Source organism: Quercus lobata, chromosome 8, assembly GCF_001633185.2.
Source record: "Quercus lobata isolate SW786 chromosome 8, ValleyOak3.0 Primary Assembly, whole genome shotgun sequence".
NCBI classification, from domain to species: domain Eukaryota; kingdom Viridiplantae; phylum Streptophyta; class Magnoliopsida; order Fagales; family Fagaceae; genus Quercus; species Quercus lobata.
Window position 1 is genome coordinate 48,247,413 of NC_044911.1, and position 22,653 is coordinate 48,270,065.

At 39.4% G+C, this 22,653-nt stretch overlaps 1 protein-coding gene across 1 annotated transcript; it reads right to left on the bottom strand.

Annotated features, from left to right (window-relative positions):
- Nucleotides 1–3,523: 3,523 nt before the first annotated feature.
- On the bottom strand, nt 3,524–8,514 carry LOC115955966 (glycerol-3-phosphate 2-O-acyltransferase 4-like). The gene is made up of 3 exons (XM_031074393.1): nt 8,096–8,514; nt 7,689–8,001; nt 3,524–4,821 (listed from the first exon to the last, which is right to left on the bottom strand). The coding sequence occupies exons 1-3, from the start codon at nt 8,404–8,406 to the stop codon at nt 3,943–3,945; spliced, it is 1,503 nt and encodes a 500-aa protein (XP_030930253.1). The 5' UTR covers nt 8,407–8,514; the 3' UTR covers nt 3,524–3,942.
- Nucleotides 8,515–22,653: the final 14,139 nt, after the last annotated feature.

A 22,653-nucleotide genomic window follows, 5' to 3' on the forward strand; every position in this document is an offset into this window, starting at 1 on the left:
ATTGTTGATCGGAGCTGTGGACGGAGCTGTGATGATGATCACAGCGCTGTGGACGGAGCTGTGATGATGATCGGAGCTGTGGATCGGTGCGTTGGTTTGTGACCGAGAGGGAGAGAGATGAGACAGAGAGATAAACCGAGAGGGAGATAGAAGAGAGAGAGAGAAATCAGAAAATATGAGGGCGAGGGAGAGAGAGCGCGTACTAAAAGGGTGAGGGAGAGAAATAATAAAATAATTAATTAAATTGATTATTTAAATAAGAGGGGTGATAGAATAGATGAATTGATGTGGGTGTTTTGTAAAAGTGATAGTGTAAAATAGAAAAAGTAGGTTTTTGGTGTAAAATAGACGGAATCTTTTAAACGAGCTGATGTGAATGCTCTTAGGTGTTTAGTTATAAGTTTCTCAAAAAAGGTGTTTAGTTATAAGTTTCTCAAAAAAGGTGTTTAGTTATAAAGACTCTTCCGTACTATGATTCTTATTATTATTTTGACAAAGAAGAGAGAAGATGATGATGAAGAAGAAGATAATTGAAAGGTAGAAAACAGAGAGATCTAGCAAGAAATAACTGAAGCAGAGACAATGGAAGAATAAAAAATTGAAGTAGACTCAGGTTGATATTTACAATGATATCCCTTTTTTTAGATTAAATTTGCTAAAAGGTTACAAGCAAATCGATTTCATGATATTATTAAGACAGAAGTTTGCAAATAACAATTTTGGATAACCCTTTGTACTGAAACGTATTATCTAAACTTTTAATGTGGGACGCGAAAGCGTTAAGAAGCAGAACACGTCTACTTATAGAAAATAAGAAACAAAACACATTTGCTTCTGAAAATAACCTCGAATCTATAAGGGTTCCTTGAATCCACAAGGAAAAAAGGTTTGGAATCCACCAAAAAATAAAAAGACAAAAGTCTGAATTTTATTAATTAAATAATTGTTCAAAAAACGTATATAGACTTAGGAGTCTATTTAAGGACTTCGTAAAACTTGACAAACAAGAAAATATATTCTAAAATAACTCCTAATTGATATCTAACCATAACAGGAATCAAATTTGACCTAAAAAGTATTAAGAGTACCTAAAAAAAAAGAAATAATAACTCTGTTGAGGTCTAAAAGGATCACAGTGAAAGAGACCCAAAAGAGTGAGCCAGGCTCAAAAGGAAAAACAAGCCAAGTCCAAAGAAGCAGGTGCAAGGGGACCACGAAAGAATAAAAAGGCCCAGGTGGCTTGAAGCCCAGACGAATAAACATCGAGAAGAAAAAGAAACCCACGGCAAGAGGTTAAGTAGCTAGGATCCTCAGCAACCATCAAGAGGCGCGGATCCTTCTAGGCGCACAGTTAAAAGAAGATTAGGACAGCTTGAAAGAAAAGGACAGGAAAAGAAAATAAGAAACTGAGTAAAAAACACAAGCGCCAAAAGACCCAGCGACCTCTCATGGCACAAGCAGAAAGCGTCTCGAGGAACCAGAACAGAGAAATACGAAAAAAAGAATGGCAACAGGCGACTTTCAAGTTGGCAGAATAGGATTCCGCCCAGATGGGAAAAAAGGGGAAAAGTGGAACTACCAAACGGTGAGATCGAGAAGGGCATACCTCAACACATCCCGAAGAAGGTAACCAACTAGGGACTTTCAAAGGAATCAAAGCTAAAAGAAGGAAAGAATGAGAAAAACGGGAAATAGAACCTGCCGAGTGATAGGCACGGAACAGACTCTGTTCACCATAAGACAAAACAGGGGAACCAATGGTTCCCTTGGGAGGCCAGAACTTCATTATAAAAGGAAGGGGTAGGTTACGAAGACAAGGCAGAGAAAAAAAAGAGATTTTTAGAGAAGAGAACTATCAGTAAAGTTGTGGAGAAAAGAAAGAAAACACTAAGGGAAAAGTAAATATTGCTTCTTGGTATCCTGTAAAAGCCACTATTGCACATACTCGGATTCAAAGAAAATCAAACTTTGCAAGTTTTGAAGACTGAAATAGCCATTCAAGACTGTAATTTTTGAGCTTGATTGAATCTTATATCACGTCCTAGTGAGCCTTCTGTAACCATAACAGAGAACATATTAATGAAATACATCTCAATAATTTAAGGATCCTTCTAACATTATTTTGTGCCTCTTTGTTGATCCTTCTTTTTTGAATTTACCTTGTTGTTTTGGCATGTCTTTTAATACGAATATCCTTACTTGTCATTTTACTTGTATTGTAGAAAGTATCCCCTGTACATTACTTGACTCTTAAACAGCCTGTTAGCTGCGGTGAGTCAAGGCCCGGTTCACCAAACCACTTATTAGGCCCGGGATCCTTGGGCCTGAGTGTCACAAAAAAAAGGCACTCTCACAAACTCTAAACCTAAAATAACAAAAATTACAAATTAAATACCAAAATTAATAAATTACAATAATTAAATTGTAAATTTTGTTCTACATCACACCTCTTCACTTAAAACAAACTCGTCCTCTAGTTTATAGGAATGTTTTCCATCGACTTTTTATTTTGTCACTATATCAGTATCTCTTATTTTTATAGCTTTGGTTATCTTGCTTTACAACTTTGATGACTTGCTGATTTTGTTGTTTAGATCTTCATAATTGATCATCACATAATTTGGTTAATTGGAAATAAAATGAAATAAAGATTGGGGTCAAAACTTTTTTTTTTTATATATTTAAAATAAACACTTTTGTATCTCCAAAATGCGAAATGAGAGTTTCAGTTAAACCACTCCCTGTTGGGTTGGTAATTACGTTTTCAACATACAATTTCATTAATTTCAACCCAGTGTTCATCCAAACAAACTATCCTTTTCAATTTCAATTTCAATTGGACTAAGGTTAACAAATCTACTCTACAGTCTAGAGCCTCTAACTCTCACATCCTAGGAATCCAGCATCCCGTACAACGCTCCTCTCGCCTATTGCTGTTGGGCTACGTAGCTGGCCCAAACTAAAAAACATTAATTTTAACTTCCTAACCACTTATGGGCTTAACCTCAAAAAAAAAAAAATGTTCTTCAGTTTTGAATTCCGTCTCTACCAGGGTGGTTCAAGTTGAACAAAGGATGGCTAGTTTTGGGTTTCCGGCCCGGTCAGGGATTACTTAGTGGCCTATAAGTAATGCGGAAGTGGGTGCTAACATATGTGACCACTGCTCCAAACTCTGGGCCTCAGGGAAAAAATAAAAACCTGAAACTACTCTTTAGCATCCACAAGGACCACTGATTGACCATTTATTAGTAACTATATTCATAGTCATACAACCACTATTTAATGTACCGGGTAAGACTTAAGATCTAGGAAGCACAGATACAAACACACGATTCGGTCCTGTACAGTGATACAAGCAATTTTTAAAAAATTATAACATAACATAGTTACTACCTAAAATGAAATATTCCTGCTTCTTAGCTTAAAAGATACATGCTAGTTCTAGAAAATAACTAAATTCTTTCCTTTAGCAATTCAAGGAAACAATGACAATTGACAAACCCAAAAACAGGTTTGAGTATCCTGATCCAATATATGATCAATCACATTAACTCATTAATGAGTAATTTTAGATTTAGAAAAACAATAACAACATTTCAATAACACAAACCAATATACCCCCACAATTAATACTTCAACAACAAAGCTTTCATTCTAAACAAGACCAGACTCTCTCTTCTTCAGAGAGTTCTTTCTTTCTGTCCTGTGATTCTAGTCACAAATCAAAATGACAATAATAAAAAGTCTTAGCAACTTAAAAACCTTTAAAATTTTGAGTAATTTATGCCTCGCCCAAAATCACAATTTTACCCACAACTTACCACATGATATGATAGAAGATTCATACGAAGACCCCCCTCCACTAACCATAACTTATCACATAGCGAGTTGTGGACAAAGTCATAGTTTTAGACGGGGCACCAGAATTTTTCTAAAAATTTATCACTTCTTGGCATTGTACATGGACTCCACTTTCCCATCATTCCCACCAAGCAACATGTACTTGTCTTTCCTAGTCAATCCAGTGCACTCAAAACCCAACACATTACCCAACACTTTCTGCACATAATTCGCAACCTCAATCGACGATTTACCACCAGCCTTACAGCTCATCTCCTCCGGCAACCTGTCCAGAAAAGTCACCTCGTACGTGGGCCTAGGATTCATGAAAAAGAAGTACGGGTCCCAGAACTTGACCCCACGCACGGTCGTGCCGTAAAACATGTTCTGCTTACAATTCACCGCCACGGGCACGATCCTATCGCTCATTTCTGCGAACAAAGCACTGAATCGCAGCAAGTACGGCTCGCGACACGTGGTGCCTTCTGGGCACACGACCAGGTCACCCTTTTGGAGGAGCGAGGTGATGCGCGCAGCGTCGGCCGCACGATCGCGCGTCAAAGCGACGGCTGGGATTGGAGATAGGAATCTCGAGAGGCGGCTTACGCTGTATGTGACACACGAGACTTTGCGTCCGAGTGCTATGGCTATTATGATTGGATCGAGGGCTGAGCGGTGATTGCACACGTAGAGGTTTCCTGGGGACCCAGGTGATGGAGCAGGTGGTGGGTTGCCACGTATGATGAGCTTGATGCCCAGCATTGCGTACGTGTACGGTACGATTCGCTCGGGTAGAGGGAGATTGAAGTATACACGTAGGATTGAGAGCATGAATCCGAATGGGAGCCAGATGTAGGTGATTAGGGCGTTGATTGGGTCCGGACGCTGGACTAGGCGGCCATCGTGGAAGATTATTCGACTCTTGAGGCGATCGAGTGGGACCGGAGTCACTGATTTACTGCGGTGCACCATGTAGCCCTCCTGTTTAGGATAAGTCAACCAATATAAAAAACTACCAATAAAAATAATAATAATTCAACAAGTAATAATCCCGAGAAAATACCAAGGGATAAAAAGGGGTGTTATGGCATTGTAATGTAATTTTGCAATTAATCCAAGATTTGAGTTATTCTAACAAAGAGTGGGGGTGCTTTTTTTGAAGATAGTATTTTTCTGCATCTGTTATATGAAACTAATTAATGTCTTAAAATATGTGGGGTTTATCATTTATGGGTGTATCACTCTCATCAATCATGAGATATTGGTTGTATGCAACTATTAATGGATAAGTTGCGATAAAAAAAATAATAATAATAATGGATAAGTAAATTCTCCACAGGGAGAGTTGGCTTTTTTAGATGAGGTAGTTGGCTGATCAAATTAGATAAGTATTGCTTTTGATGTTTAATTTAAAAAGGGACAGTTCCTATGAAAGCAACCATCACACAATCAAATCACTCATTTTAGATGTAATGGGATTAATGTATAAAATTAAGGTATAAGATAATTCTCCGCTTAGAAAGAGATGGACTTGGAGTGTCTACTGAGGTAGTTGGCTAAGATCATTCATATTAAAGATGATATAAATGCTAAAATGTTATATTTGCAATTAATACACTAAAAAGTGGGTTACAACAAAGTGCTATAGCTAAAAGAAATAATACCTTAACTACGGTAAGTTGTATCTTTGACAACTTACTGTAGCTATATCTTATAAAAATATATATATTATTTTAAAGCTTTCTTTGTTTTCTTCTCTTTAAAAAAGATTTTTTTCTCTTTTTTTTTTTTTTTCCCTCTCTCTCTCTCTCTGAATTCAATCTCCCTGTGGCTTCTGATTTGTTTTAGTGGGTTTCGATGGTAGGTCACGGTGGTGGTGATTTGTGGGTTTGATTTGGAGGCATGGTGGTGAGATTGGTGAGTGCGTGGGTTGGAACTTTGGGTTACAATTTTGTTTTAATGTCTGGTTGTTTTTGTAGATGGTTGTGGTTTTGCTTTTTTAATTTCTTTTTTTTTTTTTCTCTTTTTTTCCTTCCTGTAGTGGGTTAGATCGGCCACCGGTGAGTGCTTGGCTCATATTTTGTTTTTGCAGTGGCTGGTTGTAATTTTAGTGGATGGTTATGGTTATGCTTTGATTTTCATTTTTCTTTTTTCTTTTCTTCCTGCCGTGGGTGCCATGGTGGTGCTTATGACTTGTAGTGATAGTGGCTGTGGTGGGTTGTGGTTGCTACAATAGTGGTTATGGCAAGTGAAGTGATGGTAGGGGTGGTGGAGGAGGTGGTTGTTATAGTTTTTTTGTGTAGTTTTTTATTATCATTAATATTTTAATGAATAATTTATATTATTTAAATGAATAGGTAAAAAATATAAAATTTTTGATATTAAATGTATTTTAAAGTATGACGGAACAATAAATAAAGTAAAATTTTAAAATATTAAAAGCTAAAACTTGCCGTCAATGACCAAAAGGAATTATTGCTTTAAATGTTAAAGTTAAAAGTATACAGTTACTATCAAACAATCAAATCACTCTTTTTTGTCTTGGGATTTGGTTTCAACTATGGTTTATTCTTAATTACTCTAAACAATGTGAAATATGCATATCTCATTTATATAAAAAAATAAAATAAAATGATTTGCATGCAACGCACTCTACTGGAATCCAAGTGAAATGGAAGATTGAGAAAATTAACATATGAAATCACCATATGTGAATTGGGGTCTAATTATTTCTAGTCTAAAATGTGTGTTAACATTCAACACCAATTTATATACGGTTTTAAAGACATTTTTTTAAAATAAATAAAAATACAATTATATTTTTGCATAACACTCCAATTATCAAAAGTCCACAATCCACATATTTCATTGGTCCATATTAATTTGCCAACCCACCCCAATGCCCCATGTTTGATAAACTCTTTCGGCACCAAAGTTTGCCCTAAAAAGTAGAAAGTACGAACCCACTCCCCATGCTTTTCATAAAGCATACTTTTCCCTGTATATGTAATTAATCGTATGGTTTACTCTCTTTGTTTTTTCCTTTGTTTTTATCTTGGTCACAGTAAGTTGTCATTAATTAAAACGCGCAAATTCTCTGGGTGAAACACAATAGTCGGTGGCGGGTAGTTGAGGAGGGTTAAGTCTGTGGGTCCATGGGGGTTCAACCATAACTCTTGTCTTCTTTTGTTCTTGGTCTGATCGACTCATGAAACCCCAAAGTCCAAACATCAACATCCTTCCCCCATAAACTTCTTCCCTTACGTTTTCACCTCAACCATTTACGTACTTCATGGATTTTTATTCGTTTATTGCAACAAAAGATAAGATTTATACCAGCAAAAACACGCAATGAATAAAAAATGAAAAGAGTAAAGTACTAAAATATAGTACGAATATGATAATGAGAATGAAATAAATTACAATATCCACGGATCAAGCAAAGTTCACGAAAACTAGTTATCTAATACTAATAATAATATAGGTCTAGTTAACACGTGTAAGATATTTGTTAATGTACTATTTTAAGAAAATTTTAATATTAATTATTGCTTTCTTTTCTTGTTAAAAAATTTCTAAAAAAATTTATTAAACTAATATCTTTTAAGCATCCATTAACTTTTCTCTGCTAATATTCACTAGTCCACTAAACAAGATTAGCTGTGTAGATTAAGCAAAGTTCACGAAAACCATATTAGCTTCTTTTTTTTCTTTGAGAAAAAAAAAAAAAACTAATAGATGGTATTGCATGGTAATAAATTAAAATTGAGTGTTTTTTAAATTAATCACTAAGATTAAGCTTTGTAAGTAATTAAAAAAGAAAAGATTAGTATTTGAGAAACACCAACCTTGCAGATTGACATGAAATCATGGTCGGACTCACGGTCTCCGATCCCAAGATCGGGTGCTTCCTCACCAAACTCTTTCAAAATGGCTAACCTCTTATGTTTCCCCACCAACACTCCGGGCTTCTTAACGAACCCCGTGGCCTTCTTAGTCTTGGGGTTCACCTCTATCTCCGTACCAAGCACCTTGTCTCCTCCCAAAAAGTCCTTCACAAACGGCTCCACCATTATCGTAGGGTTCGCCGTCACCACCACCTTCCTCTTGCACTTGTCGAACACCTCAAAACTCTCCGATCTCACGTTCGCCGCATAAAACCTTCAAACAAAAAAGACAAACTTAAATTAATCAACCCATAATTTGTCAGTACTTGTTAAAGTGATCGACCACATCAGAAAAGTTGTATTATTACCTAGGAAGTACGGCACGTGCGGCGAGCTCGATGTCGCGGACCTTGAGACCAGAGAAGGAAATGAAGATGAGCATTTGGATTCCGAGGGCTTCGGAAATGAAGAGGTAAGCTATGATGACAATAGGGAGAGAGAGGAGGAGGATGAGGCCACGGAAGAGGCTGCCGGCTTCGATGGCTACAAGCATGAAGTAAGGAAGAGAGCTACTAGAGATAAGGAGAGTTCCATCAAGGTCAGCTGCGATGGACTCGTACGAAGAACCGCTACATGTGGTTATAGAAGGGAAGTTTCGGCTCGATTTCGGTGGAGCCATGGTGTTTCGGCCGATATGAAACCAATGTAAACTGTTGCTGTGTTTGTTTCTTTAGGGCAGTGATTGCAGTGTTGAAATGTTGAATGCTGAATAGGAGAGGAGAGGGAACGTTGGGTTTTAAATGAGGTGGGTTGGAGTGTTCATTTACGGATTTGGGTCTCCACTGCTTCTTTTTCACTGTTCTCAATTAATGCGCCGGTTTGTTCAAAATTTTCAAATCATTATTAATTTATTGTACCCTTTTTCGGTGCAGGCTTCTCATTTTTTTTTTTTTTACTCTTAAATTTAATTTTCTAATTAAGGGTAAACTTCCATTAATGGCCCATTTGGTAATATTCTTCTAATAATGTTGTTTGTATTTTTTGAAAATACGTGTAGGTGAAAAAGTGTGTAGAAATACATGTAATGTTGTTTAAAAACTGAAAACTGTTGTTTAAGTATGGTACCAAACAACCCCTAAAACTCTTGAGATTTAGTTAATGTCAATTAAGTCCAACTTGAGTTTAGAGACTAACGGTGTATTTAGATACTACTTATTTTGCTGAAAACTGAAAATACTGTAACAAAATAATTTTTAAATGTGTGAATAGTACCATGAGACTTATTCTTAATAAAAATTTTGTTGAAAAAAGAGGTTTGTGTGTCCCGTAAACAGTACATGAGACCCACTAAAAAAAGCAAAAAAACGCCAATGCACATTCTCAAAAAAAAAAAAAAAAAAAAAAAAAAAAAAGAATTCTCGAGAACTACTAGAAAGGCAAAAAAACGCCGGTGCACGTTCTCAAGAAAAAAAAAAATGCTAAAACGTAGATGCTAGGTCTATTTCAGCTGTACCTAGACAGGTACTAAGTTGATCAGTTTGAAATGTTTTTTATTTGGCTGATATTGACCCAAATCTAACTAATTAATTAGTTGAGGAAGATGAATCTTATAACTAAAATCACTAATAATCTAATGGTGTGGTTGGGCTAAGATTAAAAATGAAAATTATTTTACTATTCAGCTTATTTTTGCTACTATTTATGGACTCCACTGAACTTTTTGGCACTATTTATGGGCCCACTGTACTATTTCAACTAACTTTTAATTTATCTATGATACTTTTAACAATAAGTTTTCAGTTTCAGCAAAATAAGCAGTATCCAAACATACCCTAAGTATGCTTTGGGATTAGTTTGTTGTTGAAATCTTATTCGCTTAAAGTTGGCAAAACTATAGTTGTATTAAATAAAAAAATAAACACACACACACATAACATATACAACTTTAAAAATAAAATATAATATGCTAGATATATAAATAAATAAATAATAAAAAAATTTGGAAGAAAATCTATACAGAACTTACGAAAAAAAAAAAAAAAAAACTAACTAATCAATGATACTAGTAGATCCGTCACTACAAACATTTATATTTGAGAATTACTGGTAAAATCATTAGTACTTTTCATCTAAAATATATACTTTTAATATAACTTTCATATACTAACATACACTAGAAAAAAGTCAATAAAAAATTTTATGTTTAAAATTTTGATGAAGGGGTTAACATTAGGGTTCAACACGATCAAGTCAGGTCAAGATCAAGTAAAAGTCAGAAACTTATAAGACTAAAATGGGTTGAAATTCCTAACACCCATACCCAGTTAATTCTTAGTTCAGATTTGAACATATTAATTAATTCAAATCAAATTTTTTCAATTCTTCAGCTCTAAAGAAAAATTCTTGGCCCTATACCTAGCTACATATATAGGTTTTAAGCATGATTATAAAGAGAAATTATCTTAGAGCAAACACTATAAATTAAAATTATATTATATCTATCACAAAAAAAGAAAAAAAAAGTTTGTAAGCATATTTTATTACTATTTTTTATTTAAAAAAATTATAACTAAAAGATAGCTTTAATATAATTGTGATAATAGACTGTATCTCATAGGCCCTATCACAAAAAATGCAGCTAAAAACACTATAAACTTAACCTATAACCGCGTTTTTCGACCTATCTTATGACTGCGGTTCTTAAAAACGCGGCTACCACACTACGGTTGACCTTGCACGTTAAATTTTGCAATCAGATTCAGCTGAACATTTATTAATAGGTCTCAGCCTCACTTGAAAATGCCGGGTAGCCAAAAGGTAACAACAATAGAACCATTGAATTTATTGAAAGTTTAAAGTGGAGAAAATAAAAATTGAGAGGATTTATCCATATTTTTCGACTGTCCAACAAGCATAAAAATTTGTGTTTTTCAGCTCAATCAAGCAGTGGTCCATATCCAACTTTGGACTTACTAGAGATACCAATTGTTCTTGAGTTATAACATCAATCCTGAAAGTCAGCCATTTTATCATACGTCTTATTCTGTGGTAGTGTTCCTTTTGTTTACCTATAATTTACACAGGAACCAATTTTAAAAGCAAATTAATAGAAAACATTAAACTCTTGATCAGAGTTAAATTTCTCAGTCCGGGTAGTTCATCAGCCTGTTTCTATATATTAATAAATTAGAGGTGCTAACATAATTATTGATTTGACTCCAAGTAACAAAACTTTTGCACTAAATTATTCTATATAGCTAGGGTTCTGTTAGTAGGTATTCTTAGGACAATTGTTAATAAATTATTTTATAAACATTTTAATACTATTTTTATAAAAAATATAAAAAAACAGAAAAAAAAAAAAAAACTAATTTTTTTTTATTATTTTATCGTAAAATTTTTTTAAAAATATTTCATAAACCAATACAGTCATTTTGTTTGTATATATGCCTTGTCTCCTATACAAGCATTTTGTTTCAAGTAATTCCTGTGTGCCACAAAATTAAAACACTTCCATCATTGGAGTGGACATAGAAAAATGATGCAGTTGGATGGCCGTGACTGTGACATTAATTTATTGATCTATAATGGTATCATATTTATGATCTGGTTGACAATCCTATAGGGGTGATGAAAATATTCTGTAATTCATTAAAGACTGTTGAGCTGTAAGGTATGGTGGCCCAACCATCTCTTTGAGTTTTGGTTCAGATTCAGATATCGTTGCAACCAAACTGTGATCTTGGAACATGGAGGGCCTCCACAATGTTAATTGGTCGGTATATTATAGTTTTGACTTCAATGACTGCCACTTATTTAAATGTCATTTTTAGTGTACATAGCAAACAGTCTAATAAGCTAGCTAGCGAGTTAGCTCCCCAATTTAATCAATTAAGAGTGTGTTTGACGTCAGTTTATAAATTTAGTTTTTAACTTTTAGTTTTTAAAATTTCTTTTTTTTTTTAATCTCATTTTTTCTCACTTTATCAAAAATATTTAAGGTATAAGTATATTTTAGTACACTTACAGCAAAAAATTAGATAAGTTGATCAACGCTTACCTCATGATATTATCATATTTCATAATGGCTTTCATCAAAAGGTGAAAAATCACAAACAAAAATGCTTTCTCTTTCTTGAAGTTCCTTATTGGATTTTGCTTGAGGAGAATAAAATTAAACAAATAAGCACTAGTCTCTGTCTGTCCATATATTAATGTGAAAAAAATTGCATCTTTGTATCCTACCAAATTTGCTGAACTTATTAGAAAATCTAGAGTCTAGACATTACTTACATTTCAAGAGGTACAATAGAATGAATCGATCAAATAAGATCAATTCCACAAACTTTAAAGAACCTCTTAGAAAACTCAATCTAGAGTCTAGACATTACTTTGACACTTAAAAGTGATAGTGATGGGCAAATATTTACTGGGAGTAAAGCTATTCTATTGCAGCTGCAAGCAGCATAGGGAAAAATGCTTTGTAAAACTTAAACTGTGTGAACACTGTAGCGTAGGAACATAAGCGTTGGAAGTTGGATAATATTTAGAAGCCTTTAATTTTTAGTAGTATTTTTTTCCGGAGTTAGTTGGAGCAGTTGAAGTCTTGGAGAGTTCAACTGTTTTCAGCTTTTATTGGTGGCCATACTTTAGACCAGCATAACCTTGTTGTCGTTGCTGCCTTTTTTTTTTTCTTGCAATTTGATTTCGTGTGGGATTCCTGCAAGAAAGTTAGTTGGTCCGAAGGTTTCTTTAGAAATTGAGGAAAAGATTTATCATTTTTAAATTTCTACCACCCTAAAGATTCAAACTTTGTTTGCTTCTGAATTCTGATTGATTAAATTCAGATTGCTTAAATTCAGATGGTGATAGGTTAGAGATGCTATACGAATTTTGATGCTTGTAGGAAACAATGAACTGTGTGCTAGCCTCCTTTGGGATTGAACCATATCCCTTAAATTCTCCTTGGGATATTGAATGCATGTTATATATATTCCGTGTGTTATTGGGTATGACTATAAACTGCTTAGCCTTGAATGTCTTGGATTATTCAAAAACTTATTTTAATTGGTGGAATGAGTTGCCCGTAGATTTTATGGGTTAAAAACTATCTTGTTGTTTTTAGAATTAATGGATTACTAAAACATGATAATCCTTATTAAATTGATATTGTGTGGTGCCTAAAATCTTTCCCACACATAAATGAACCTCCAAACATGTTTCAATGGTTTGTGAATGCTTTATTGTTTGATCTATGATAGGAGATCTCACACCTAAAAAACTCTTATGATTAACTTTAATTGAGATTTTAAATTCATAAAAATTACAATTTGACGAAATTGATATTAATAATGGTATGATATCGTTACTATTTGAATTTATTACCCATTTTAGACAGGGAAAAGTTAACATGGGCCCTAAATGCATTGATTTAGGATATATTTTTAAAAACTTTTGATGGAAAAAGGAAAAAATAATTAACTATTTTAACGATTTTTTATATTTTTCATAAAAGTGATACCAAAACTTTCTCATAATTAATACGTCAAGTTATGCCAAGTTACTAGTTGTCAAACAATGTGCCACATCACCATGAATATGGACCAGCTACCTCTCCATTAGGAATACAAATGACAAATTCTCTATCTTACTCTTTGTGTTTCACTTTATATTCCATCAATCATGATAAGTCAAGGATTTTTTTTGAATTTATCAAAATTTAAAATGAAAAAAAAAATTAACACTTGCCATATCATGATTGGTAAGTATAAAGTAGAATACAAAAAGTTTGCGATAGAGGATTTGGGAACCTTAATCCATGAGAATTGGGGGCAATCCACAAAGCCACCCTAAGCTTGCATCAAGAAATAGAACATGGAAACTTGAGCACAAGAGACAAACTTGACTAAGAAAGACGAGGCTCTATCTAGAAGCTTGAATGCGATATATGAATGCCATTGTCTCTGGTTATGGAAATCTATAATCATAAAAGGAAAATGTTTGAGCTATAAACTATTTTTCAATATTTTTTAAAATCGCTAATATGGTGAATAGTTATTGGCAAGTAAAAAAATGATATTAATGATAGGGCCAAATGAGAATCAATAAGAATTGGTTATAATAACTGTAGGGACACGATTTTAGTTAGCCCGGTCCTGGACGGTCAGGCCCTGGCCCAAAAGGTCCCGCACAGTGAATCTTGTAGAGTATGGGCTGAAGAACTTGGTTCCAGTTGGTTTAGACGGTTCGTTGCATGTCTTTAGTGGATGTGGAAGCGTGAATGAAGAAAATGGACATGAAAGTGGAAGTTTTATTCATGGCTTATGCATTCATACAGTGAATCCTTGCTCCACTCCCCTTTCTTCTCTCTTTTTTCGTCCCCTTCTTCTGAGGGACTCTTACATATTATATAGGCCCTCTTTTATCATCTGGGCCCTACACTTGTTGATCATCCAAACCCCCACTTGAGCACCTGTCCCATCAGACGCCCTTACCAGTTCTTTGTGAGTTGCAGTGACCAAGGTAACACTATTCAGGGGTCTTCTCTTCATTAATACGGCCAGGAGAGTAGTTGTGGTGCATTTAATGTGGTGGTGACAGCCTTTGTTGGGATATTTTGAGCCTCCTTTCTTTTTACGTGTTTGGAGTAAGGGCTACAATAACTGGGATGCATCATTGACCTGGACTTTGGAATGTCCGAGGAGGAATTACTCCTCGGACGTGTTTTCTTCGCCCCAGTTGGCTTGGGTAGGGATTATGAGCTGCGACGTCTCCTCGAACAGAAGGGTCCTCGGACAGGCCCAAGGCCCAGCCAACTTGTTATTCTGGGCCGGTCCCCACAATAGCCCCTCAAAACTCCGGTTTTGATCTCCCTCCGAGGAGAAAAACGGGGTTTTGACATTTATAAAGGATGGAACGGATGAAATCTTGGTCTGCGCGCGTGGGCGGTTACTTTTGACGCGCCACAATTTACGAGGCGCAGCCATTTACTCCAGACAGCTTTATGTCTCCTTCATCCAACGGCGAGATGTGGATTTGACGGCCAGCATTGCTCCTTGAATCTGTGAGCGGGAGGGATTTTTTCTCTCTCCCTCCTGCTATATAAAGCGCCAGAGAGGCTCCTTTTTTTCTTTTTTATCCGCACATCAGAACAGAGAACTCCAGAGAACTCCAGTGCCCAGAAATCCTTGAGCACCTCCATTCTTCAAATCTCCATAATCGTTTTCGCGAAGCGCCTTTCCTAGAAGAGATTTTCGATCACCTCACCGGTCATTTGTGAAGATATTCGTAAGTTCCGTTTGTTTCGTTGCTTCGATTTTCTCCTCGGATTTTACTTTTCACCTCGGTCTTTATTTCCATTCCTCCAATTCAGCTTAGATGGGTAGATTCAAAAACCTAGTAGACACTCTGGCTGCCATGGAGGCTTTTAGGGCAAAGTACCATATCCCGCCGGGGGTGGTTCTGCGGTACTGTCCCCCAGAAGGAGTATTGTTAGATAGAGGCGTGGGTGAAGTGGTCATTCCTATAATTGCCTTTATACAAGGGGGAATGACACTCCCCATGCGTAGGATTACCCGGGACTACTTGTTCCACCATAGGTTGACACTACACCAGTGCGCTCCAAACATGTTCAGGGTATTAGGCAGCATAGATGTCTTGAACGAGCGAATGAGTCTGGGTCTGACCTGGCATGACGTGGTACACATGTACGAGTGCCACTACATCGAGAAGGGAGGGTATTACCTTAAATCTCGATCCGAGGTGGTTAGGCTAATCTCCTGTCTCCCCATATCCAATAAGACTATGAAGGATGACTTCCTCATTGCCACAGGAGAATGGAGCGATGGTCTTCATTGTCCAACTCAGGCAGGAATCCCAGGTGTGGCGCCTTTAGGCCCAATCCTTTAGGGAAGGGGCTTAGCTCCTCGGACTTACTCTCTTTTCTGCTTGTCATAAATCTTGTAGTTTAATTCTAATTTCCTTCTCGGCTGTATTGCAGATGGAGCTTTGGTTGCTCTCAGGCTGAGCCACGTGAACGTTCCGGCCCTAAATTATCTTTTAAGGTCAGAAATCTACGTTCACAAGGACGGGCAGCTGCGTGCGTGTCATTTGGTTTTGGGCTATCGACCACTAACCAGTGCTTTCCAAGCCATTGGCCGCGCCATTAGAGCTGGTAGCCCCCGGTTGGCTAGGATTGACGTGTCCAAGCCTAAGTTTCTGGCCCGAGTAGATCTTAAGCCAGTCGTGCTACCTGGAGTTCGGGATCCTCCACCGGTCGTGCAACTGCCTCCAGACGACCTTAAAGCCGCCGTGCCAGCTGAGGAAGAGGCCGAATCATCTCGTCTTTCCCTTGAGGAGGAAATAGACGAGTTTTACTTTGAAGAGGAGGTTGACAAAGCCCCCGTAGTTGAGCTCTCGGACCCTGAAGGAGAGCAAGATCGAAACTCCGTGGTTGGCGTTCTAATCATTATAACTTGCTCGAACGACTCTTCAGACGAGGAAGTAGGCAATATGGCTGGCAAGGGAAAATCTTTACGGGAACTGATGTCCAGCTGAGGAAAGGGTCAGTCTTCAAAGGCGCCTACTAAGTCACAAGCCCAGGACCCTTCCCCAACCGCCCCTCAGGTTCCTTCCGACCCTGGCCTCAAGGTTAACCCTGACCTAAAAAAGAAAAGGTCGGTTGACGTTCCTGAGGAAGGTGAAGTGGCCCCCCGCCCGGCCAAGCAGCAGAAAGCCATTCGGGGACAAAGGAGTAAAAGGGCTAACTCCACGGAGAGCAGGGATGAGGAGAATTGGGCTGAGGTGCGCGTTAATCCCCACGTATGGAGTTCGAAGATGGAGCTAGACGGGGTCGCTATCCCCTATATTGCCTCGGTTCGAGAGTACAACAGGGGCAGAGCGGGTTACATAGCTGAGGCCTTGGAGCAGCCAGTGCTCCTTCCTCGGGATATGGAGGCCTACAGGCGATTCTCCCAGCTCGAGCTTGTCCTGTCCCTTAAGAGGGACCTTACGATGGTAGGTCATTCTTGCACCCTTTTATTAAGCCATCAACATTGTTGCATTCTATCCTAATTTTGGTTTTGTTTTGTTGGTAGATCACCCAGTAGGTGTTTGTGGTTGAGGAATTCTGTCGCAGCAACCGCAGCTTGGCTGAAGCTGAGGTCCAGTCTCGAACAGAGGTAGAGAAGACCGTGGGGTCCCTCAAGCAAGAAATCTTTGAACTGATGGAGAAGTTCAAAGAGTCGGAGAAACAGCGCAAGAGCCCGGAGGCTGGCCTGAAGAGTGCTGAAACCCAGGCAGAGGATCAACGCTAGAAACTGTTCGTGACTGAAACCAGTCTCGCTACTGAGAAGCAGAATGTACTGGAACTTAAAGCCGCTCTGCAGAAAGATGAGGACGAGATACGGCAGGTTAAAGAAGAGGCTCAGCTGATCCGGGAGGCTGCAGAGGCTGAAAAGAAAGCTTCTTATAAGCTCGGGATTCAAGAAACGGAGGCCAGGCTATCCGAGGAAATCCCCGAGGTATGCAGGGACTACTGCAGCATCTCATGGGCTCGCGCCTTTGATGCTGCAGGAATTCCTCCGGATTCGGCGCTGAGACTGCCTGAGAACGTCTTCTATCCTCAGGAGATCCGAGAGAATCCTGATGGCGCCCAAGCAGCTTCTGAGCAGGACTTGGCGGGGCCTGATGCCATCCCTGTGCTTAATAAAGCGAAGGATCCTGCCATGGACTCTATCTCCGAGGCTCCTCCTCCTCAGCCAAAGCAGAAGAAGGATCCTCCCACTAAGGCTTAGCTTTTAGGTTTTTAATTTTTGTACTGCCCTCTTTTTTTTTTTTTTGAATGAGAGTCGTCTTGTTTTTGTTCTTTTGTAAGGATCTCTCTTTGTATTGGCCTCAGAATATTAATATAGAATGTTCTCTTTGTTTTCTATGGATGTATACTGATATTATCCCTTTATTTAACGTTTGCAATGATATAAATGAATATAAACGGACGAGAAAAAAGGATGCCGTGCAGCGAATTTGAATAAGGGTTGCAATGACGCTAGACTGCTCGCGCACCTTGAAATGATTTCCCTTAAGTAATAATTTCTCCTAAGTCTGTGGTCCGAGGAGCCATGCAGGACTTAGGTTCTGTTTAAAACTTGGATAAATTGCATAAGTAATAATTTTCCCTTAAGTCTGTGGTCCGAGGAGCCATGCAGGACTTAGGTTCTATTTAAAACTTGGATAAATTGCATAAGTAATAATTTCCCCTAAGTCTGTGGTTCGAGGAGCCATGCAGGACTTAGGTTCTGTTTAAAACTTTGAATAGTTGCCATAAGTAATAATTTCCCCTAAGTCTGTGGTCCGAGAAGCCATGCAGGACTTAGGTTCTGTTTAAAATTTTGAACAGTTGCCATGAGTAATAATTTCCCCTAAGTCTGTGGTCTGAGGAGCCATGCAGGACTTAGATTCTGTTCAAAACTTGGATAAATTGCATAAATAATAATTTTCCCTAAGTCTGTGGTCCGAGGAGCCATGCAGGACTTAAGTTCTGTTTAAAACTTGGATAAATTGCATAAGTAATAATTTCCCCTAAGTCTGTGGTCCGAGGAGCCATGCAGGACTTAGGTTCTGTTTAAAACTTTGAACAATTGCCATAAGTAATAATTTCCCCTAAGTCTGTGGTCCGAGGAGCCATGCAGGACTTAGGTTCTGTTTAAAACTTTGAACAGTTGCCATGAGTAATAATTTCCCCTAAGTCTGTGGTCTGAGGAGCCATGCAGGACTTAGGTTCTGTTTAAAACTTGGATAAATTGCATAAGTAATAATTTCCCCTAAGTCTGTGGTCCGAGGAGCCATGCAGGACTTAGGTTCTGTTTAAAACTTTGACCAGTTGCCATGAGTAATAATTTCCCCTAAGTCTGTGGTCCGAGGAGCCATGCAGGACTTAGATTCTGTTTAAAACTTTGAACAGTTGGAAATAGACTTGTGGGTACAGGATAATCACGGAACAAAACATGGGCAAAGTCGTTTTCATTAATAATAGTATCTTCTTAGGTTATTTACATTCCACGGTCGAGGTACAGTTTTTTCATCCAAATCTTCTAGATAATAAGCACTTATCCCGGCCACAGATGTGATGCGATACGGTCCTTCCCAATTGGGCCCCAGCTTGCCCCAAGAGAGGTTTTTTGCGCTGCCGAGAATCTTTCTCATCACGAGATCACCCGGACCTAAAGGTCGCAGTTTAACATTAGCATCATATCCTTGTCTCAGCTTCTGATGATAATAGGCCATATGGATCGTTGCTTTTTCCCTTCTTTCCTCGGCTAAGTCTAGACTTCTTCCTAGTAACTCGTCGTTATTGTCTGGGGTAAAGGAGTTAGACCTCAGTGTGGGAAAGTTGTTCTCGATTGGGAGCACGGCCTCAGCCCCAGAAGTCATCGAAAAGGGGGTTTCACCGGTTGACCGTCGCGGCGTTGTCCGATAGGTCCATAAAACGTGTGGGAGCTCTTCTACCCATCTCCCCTTTGCCTCATCCAACCTTTTCTTCAGTCCATTCACTATGACCTTGTTCACTGCCTCGACTTGCCCATTTCCTTGGGGGTAGGCGGGAGTGGAGTATCGGTTAATGATCCCAAACTCGCAGCAATACTCCGTAAAGTTCTTGCTGTCGAATTGGAGACCGTTGTCCGAAATGAGTGTGTGTGGAGTTCCAAAGTGGGTAATAATGTTCTTCTAGATGAATTTCTGGGCATCCACGTCCCTAATGTTGGCAAAAGATTCAACCTCCACCCATTTGGTGAAGTAATCGGTTCCAACTATTATGTATCGCTTGTTCCCCGCAGCTTTGGGGAAAGGACCGACAATATCAAGACCCCATTGTGCGAATGGCCAGGGGCTGGAGAGGGGGTTGAGGACCCCTCCGGGTTGGTGGATATTTGGGGTGAATCTCTGGCACTGATCACACTTCTTAGCGTACTCTTGGGTCTCTCTTTGCATGTTCGGCCACCAGTATCCTTGGGTGAGTGCCCTGTGTGCTAGCGACCTCCCTCCAGTGTGACTTCCACAAATCCCCTCGTGTAACTCTTCAAGTAAGGACTCGGATTCTTTTGGATGTATGCAGAGTAAGTATGGCCCAGAGTAGGAGCGCCGATACAGTTTGTGGTCCTCCGATAGCCAGAACCGAGGAACATTCCTCCGTATCTTCTCGACCTCCAACTTTCCCTCAGGTAGGGTATCGTTTTGGAGGAAGTTCTTTATAGGATCCATCTAGCTGGGATTCTTTCTAATCTGATAGACCTGAGCCGGGTCTCTTCTAATGGGACTTGTTTGGACTAGATCTTCGACAAGGATCATTCGCAACAGATCATGCGCCGAGGATGTGGCGAGAGTGGCCATCGAGTCCGCATGTGTGTTCGCACTCCTAACAACGTGCGTCAGAGTGAAGGATTCAAAACTCGACTGTAGGCGTTTGACTCGTCCGAGATACTCTTGCATTCTAGCATCTCTGGCTTCCAACTCACCCATCACTTGGCCAACGACCAATTTAGAGTCCGAGAACACTTCTATTACTCTTCCGCCTAATCTTCGAACCATAGTCATCCCTTGAAGCAATGCTTCGTACTCGGCCTCGTTGTTCGTAGCCGAGAACCCGAGTCTCAATGATTTCTCAATGGCAGCACTGTCCGGTGATATTAAAACTATCCCAACTCCAGATCCTCTCTAGTTGGCCGCACCATCTACGTAGACCTTCCAATGCAAGGTCCCCCCTGCTGAAATTATACCAACCGATTTTCCATCCATGTCTTTCTTCTCGGTTATTGTTTCTACAGTGGGTTCAGCAAATTCCGCGACTAAGTCTGCGAGGACTTGACCTTTAATGGAGGATCTGGGCATATATCTAATATCAAAAGCCCCCAAAAGAGCACTCCACATGGCGATCCTTCCTGTATAGTCGGCACTTCGAAGCACCGCTCGAAGGGGAAGCTGGGTTAGAACAATGACCGTGTGCGCCTAAAAGTAGTGAGGGAGCTTCCGTGTGGCGTGTACTATTGCCAGAATTGCTTTTTCCAAAGGTAAGTATCGCACTTCGGCCTCGTGTAACAATTTACTTACGTAGTAAACCAGTCGCTGCACCCCATTATCATCCCGTATCAGTACCAGGCTTACAGCATGGGGAGCTACGGCTACGTATGCAAACAGTACCTCGTCTGCCTCAAGGCTGGACATGATGGGTGGTCGCGACAGGTATTCCTTAAGTTGCGGAAAGGCCCGGACACAATCCTCTGACCATTCAAACCCCTTCCACTTATTTATCAAAAGGTAGAAAGGTCGACATCGATCCGCAGATCGTGATATGAACCTGTTTAATGCTACGATCATGCTAGTGAGCTTCTATACTTCTTTTGGATTCCGAGGAGCCTGTAGGCCGTTAATTTCTTTGATTTGATCGGTACTTACTTCTATTCCCTTGTGGGTTACCATATACCCTAAGAATTTCCCGGACCCGACCCCGAATGAGCATTTGGATGCATTGAGTCGCAACTTGTGCTCCCTTAAGATAGCAAAGATGATTTCAAGGTCTTTTACGTGCTCGGACACCATTTTACTTTTTACGACCATATCGTCTATGTAAACCTCAATGATTTTGCCCAGCTGTGGCTCGAACATCCTGGTCATGCCCAGCTGTGGCTCGAACATCCTGGTCATCATCCTTTGGTAGGTTGACCCTGCGTTCTTTAGTCCGAACGGCATCACCTTATAGTGATAATTTCCGATGGGTGTCATGAAAGCCGTCTTCTCCTGATCTTCTAACGTAAAGGGTATCTGATGATAGCCCTGGAAGGCGTCTAGGAAACTCATTTGAGGGTGGCCCATGATTGCATCCACCAATCGGTCAATTCGAGGTAAGGGAAATGGGTCCTTCGGGCACGCCTTGTTTAGGTCCGTGAAGTCCACGCAGACTCTTCACTTCCCTGTTTTCTTCCTTACCATCACCGTGTTTGCCAACCATTCGGGGTAAAAGACCTCTTTAATAGCCCTTGCTTTTTTCAGTTTTGCCACTTCGTCACTTACGGCACTAGCATGTTCCTTTGAGGGGCGTCGGGGTGGTTGCTTCTTCGGAGTGGAAGATGGGTTAACGTTCAGGTGGTGACAAATAAGGCTAGGATCAACTCCAGGGGCGTCGTAGGCGTCCCATGAAAACACATCGACATTTCTTCTGAGAAATCCGACCAGTTCCTCTTTTTCTTGAGAAGGCAACTCGGAGCCGACCTGAAAAAATTTCTCCGGGTCGTCGTTGATAGTGAATTTCTCTAAACTTTCACACCTTATCTCCTCGGCTAGCTCATTGTCTTGCCCTGCCAAGGCGGTTGGTTGCTATAAGTTCCCAGGGGCTGAGGACTCGGCATGGGACCGATGTAAGATGGCGGCCACCATACACTGCCTGGCCATAGCCTGATCTCCACGAATCTCTTCTACTTGACCTCTGGATGGGTATTTTACTTTTTGGTGAAGTGTGGAGGATACGACTTCCAGGGCGTGGATCCATGGCCTGGCAATTATCGCTGTGTAGGGTGAGTAAGCATCGACCACGATAAAACTTACCTCCACCACCTCCGATCCAGTCTGTATGGGTAGTCTGATCTGCCCCTTTGGCGTAACAGTCTTCCCTTCGAAGCTGATAAGGGGGGAGTCATAAGCTGTCAAATTCTCCAGCTTCAGGTTCAGCCCCTTGTATAGATCAGGGTACATTATCTCTACTGCACTTCCTGGGTCTACTAACACCCTTTTCATATCGAAACCTCCGATTCTTAACATAACCACTAAGGCATTGTTGTGAAGTTGGATAGTTCCTCTCTTATCCTCGTTCGAGAATCCTAATATCAAAGAGCTTCCCTTTTTAGACCTTTTAGGTTCCCTTTGCCTGTCCTCGGAG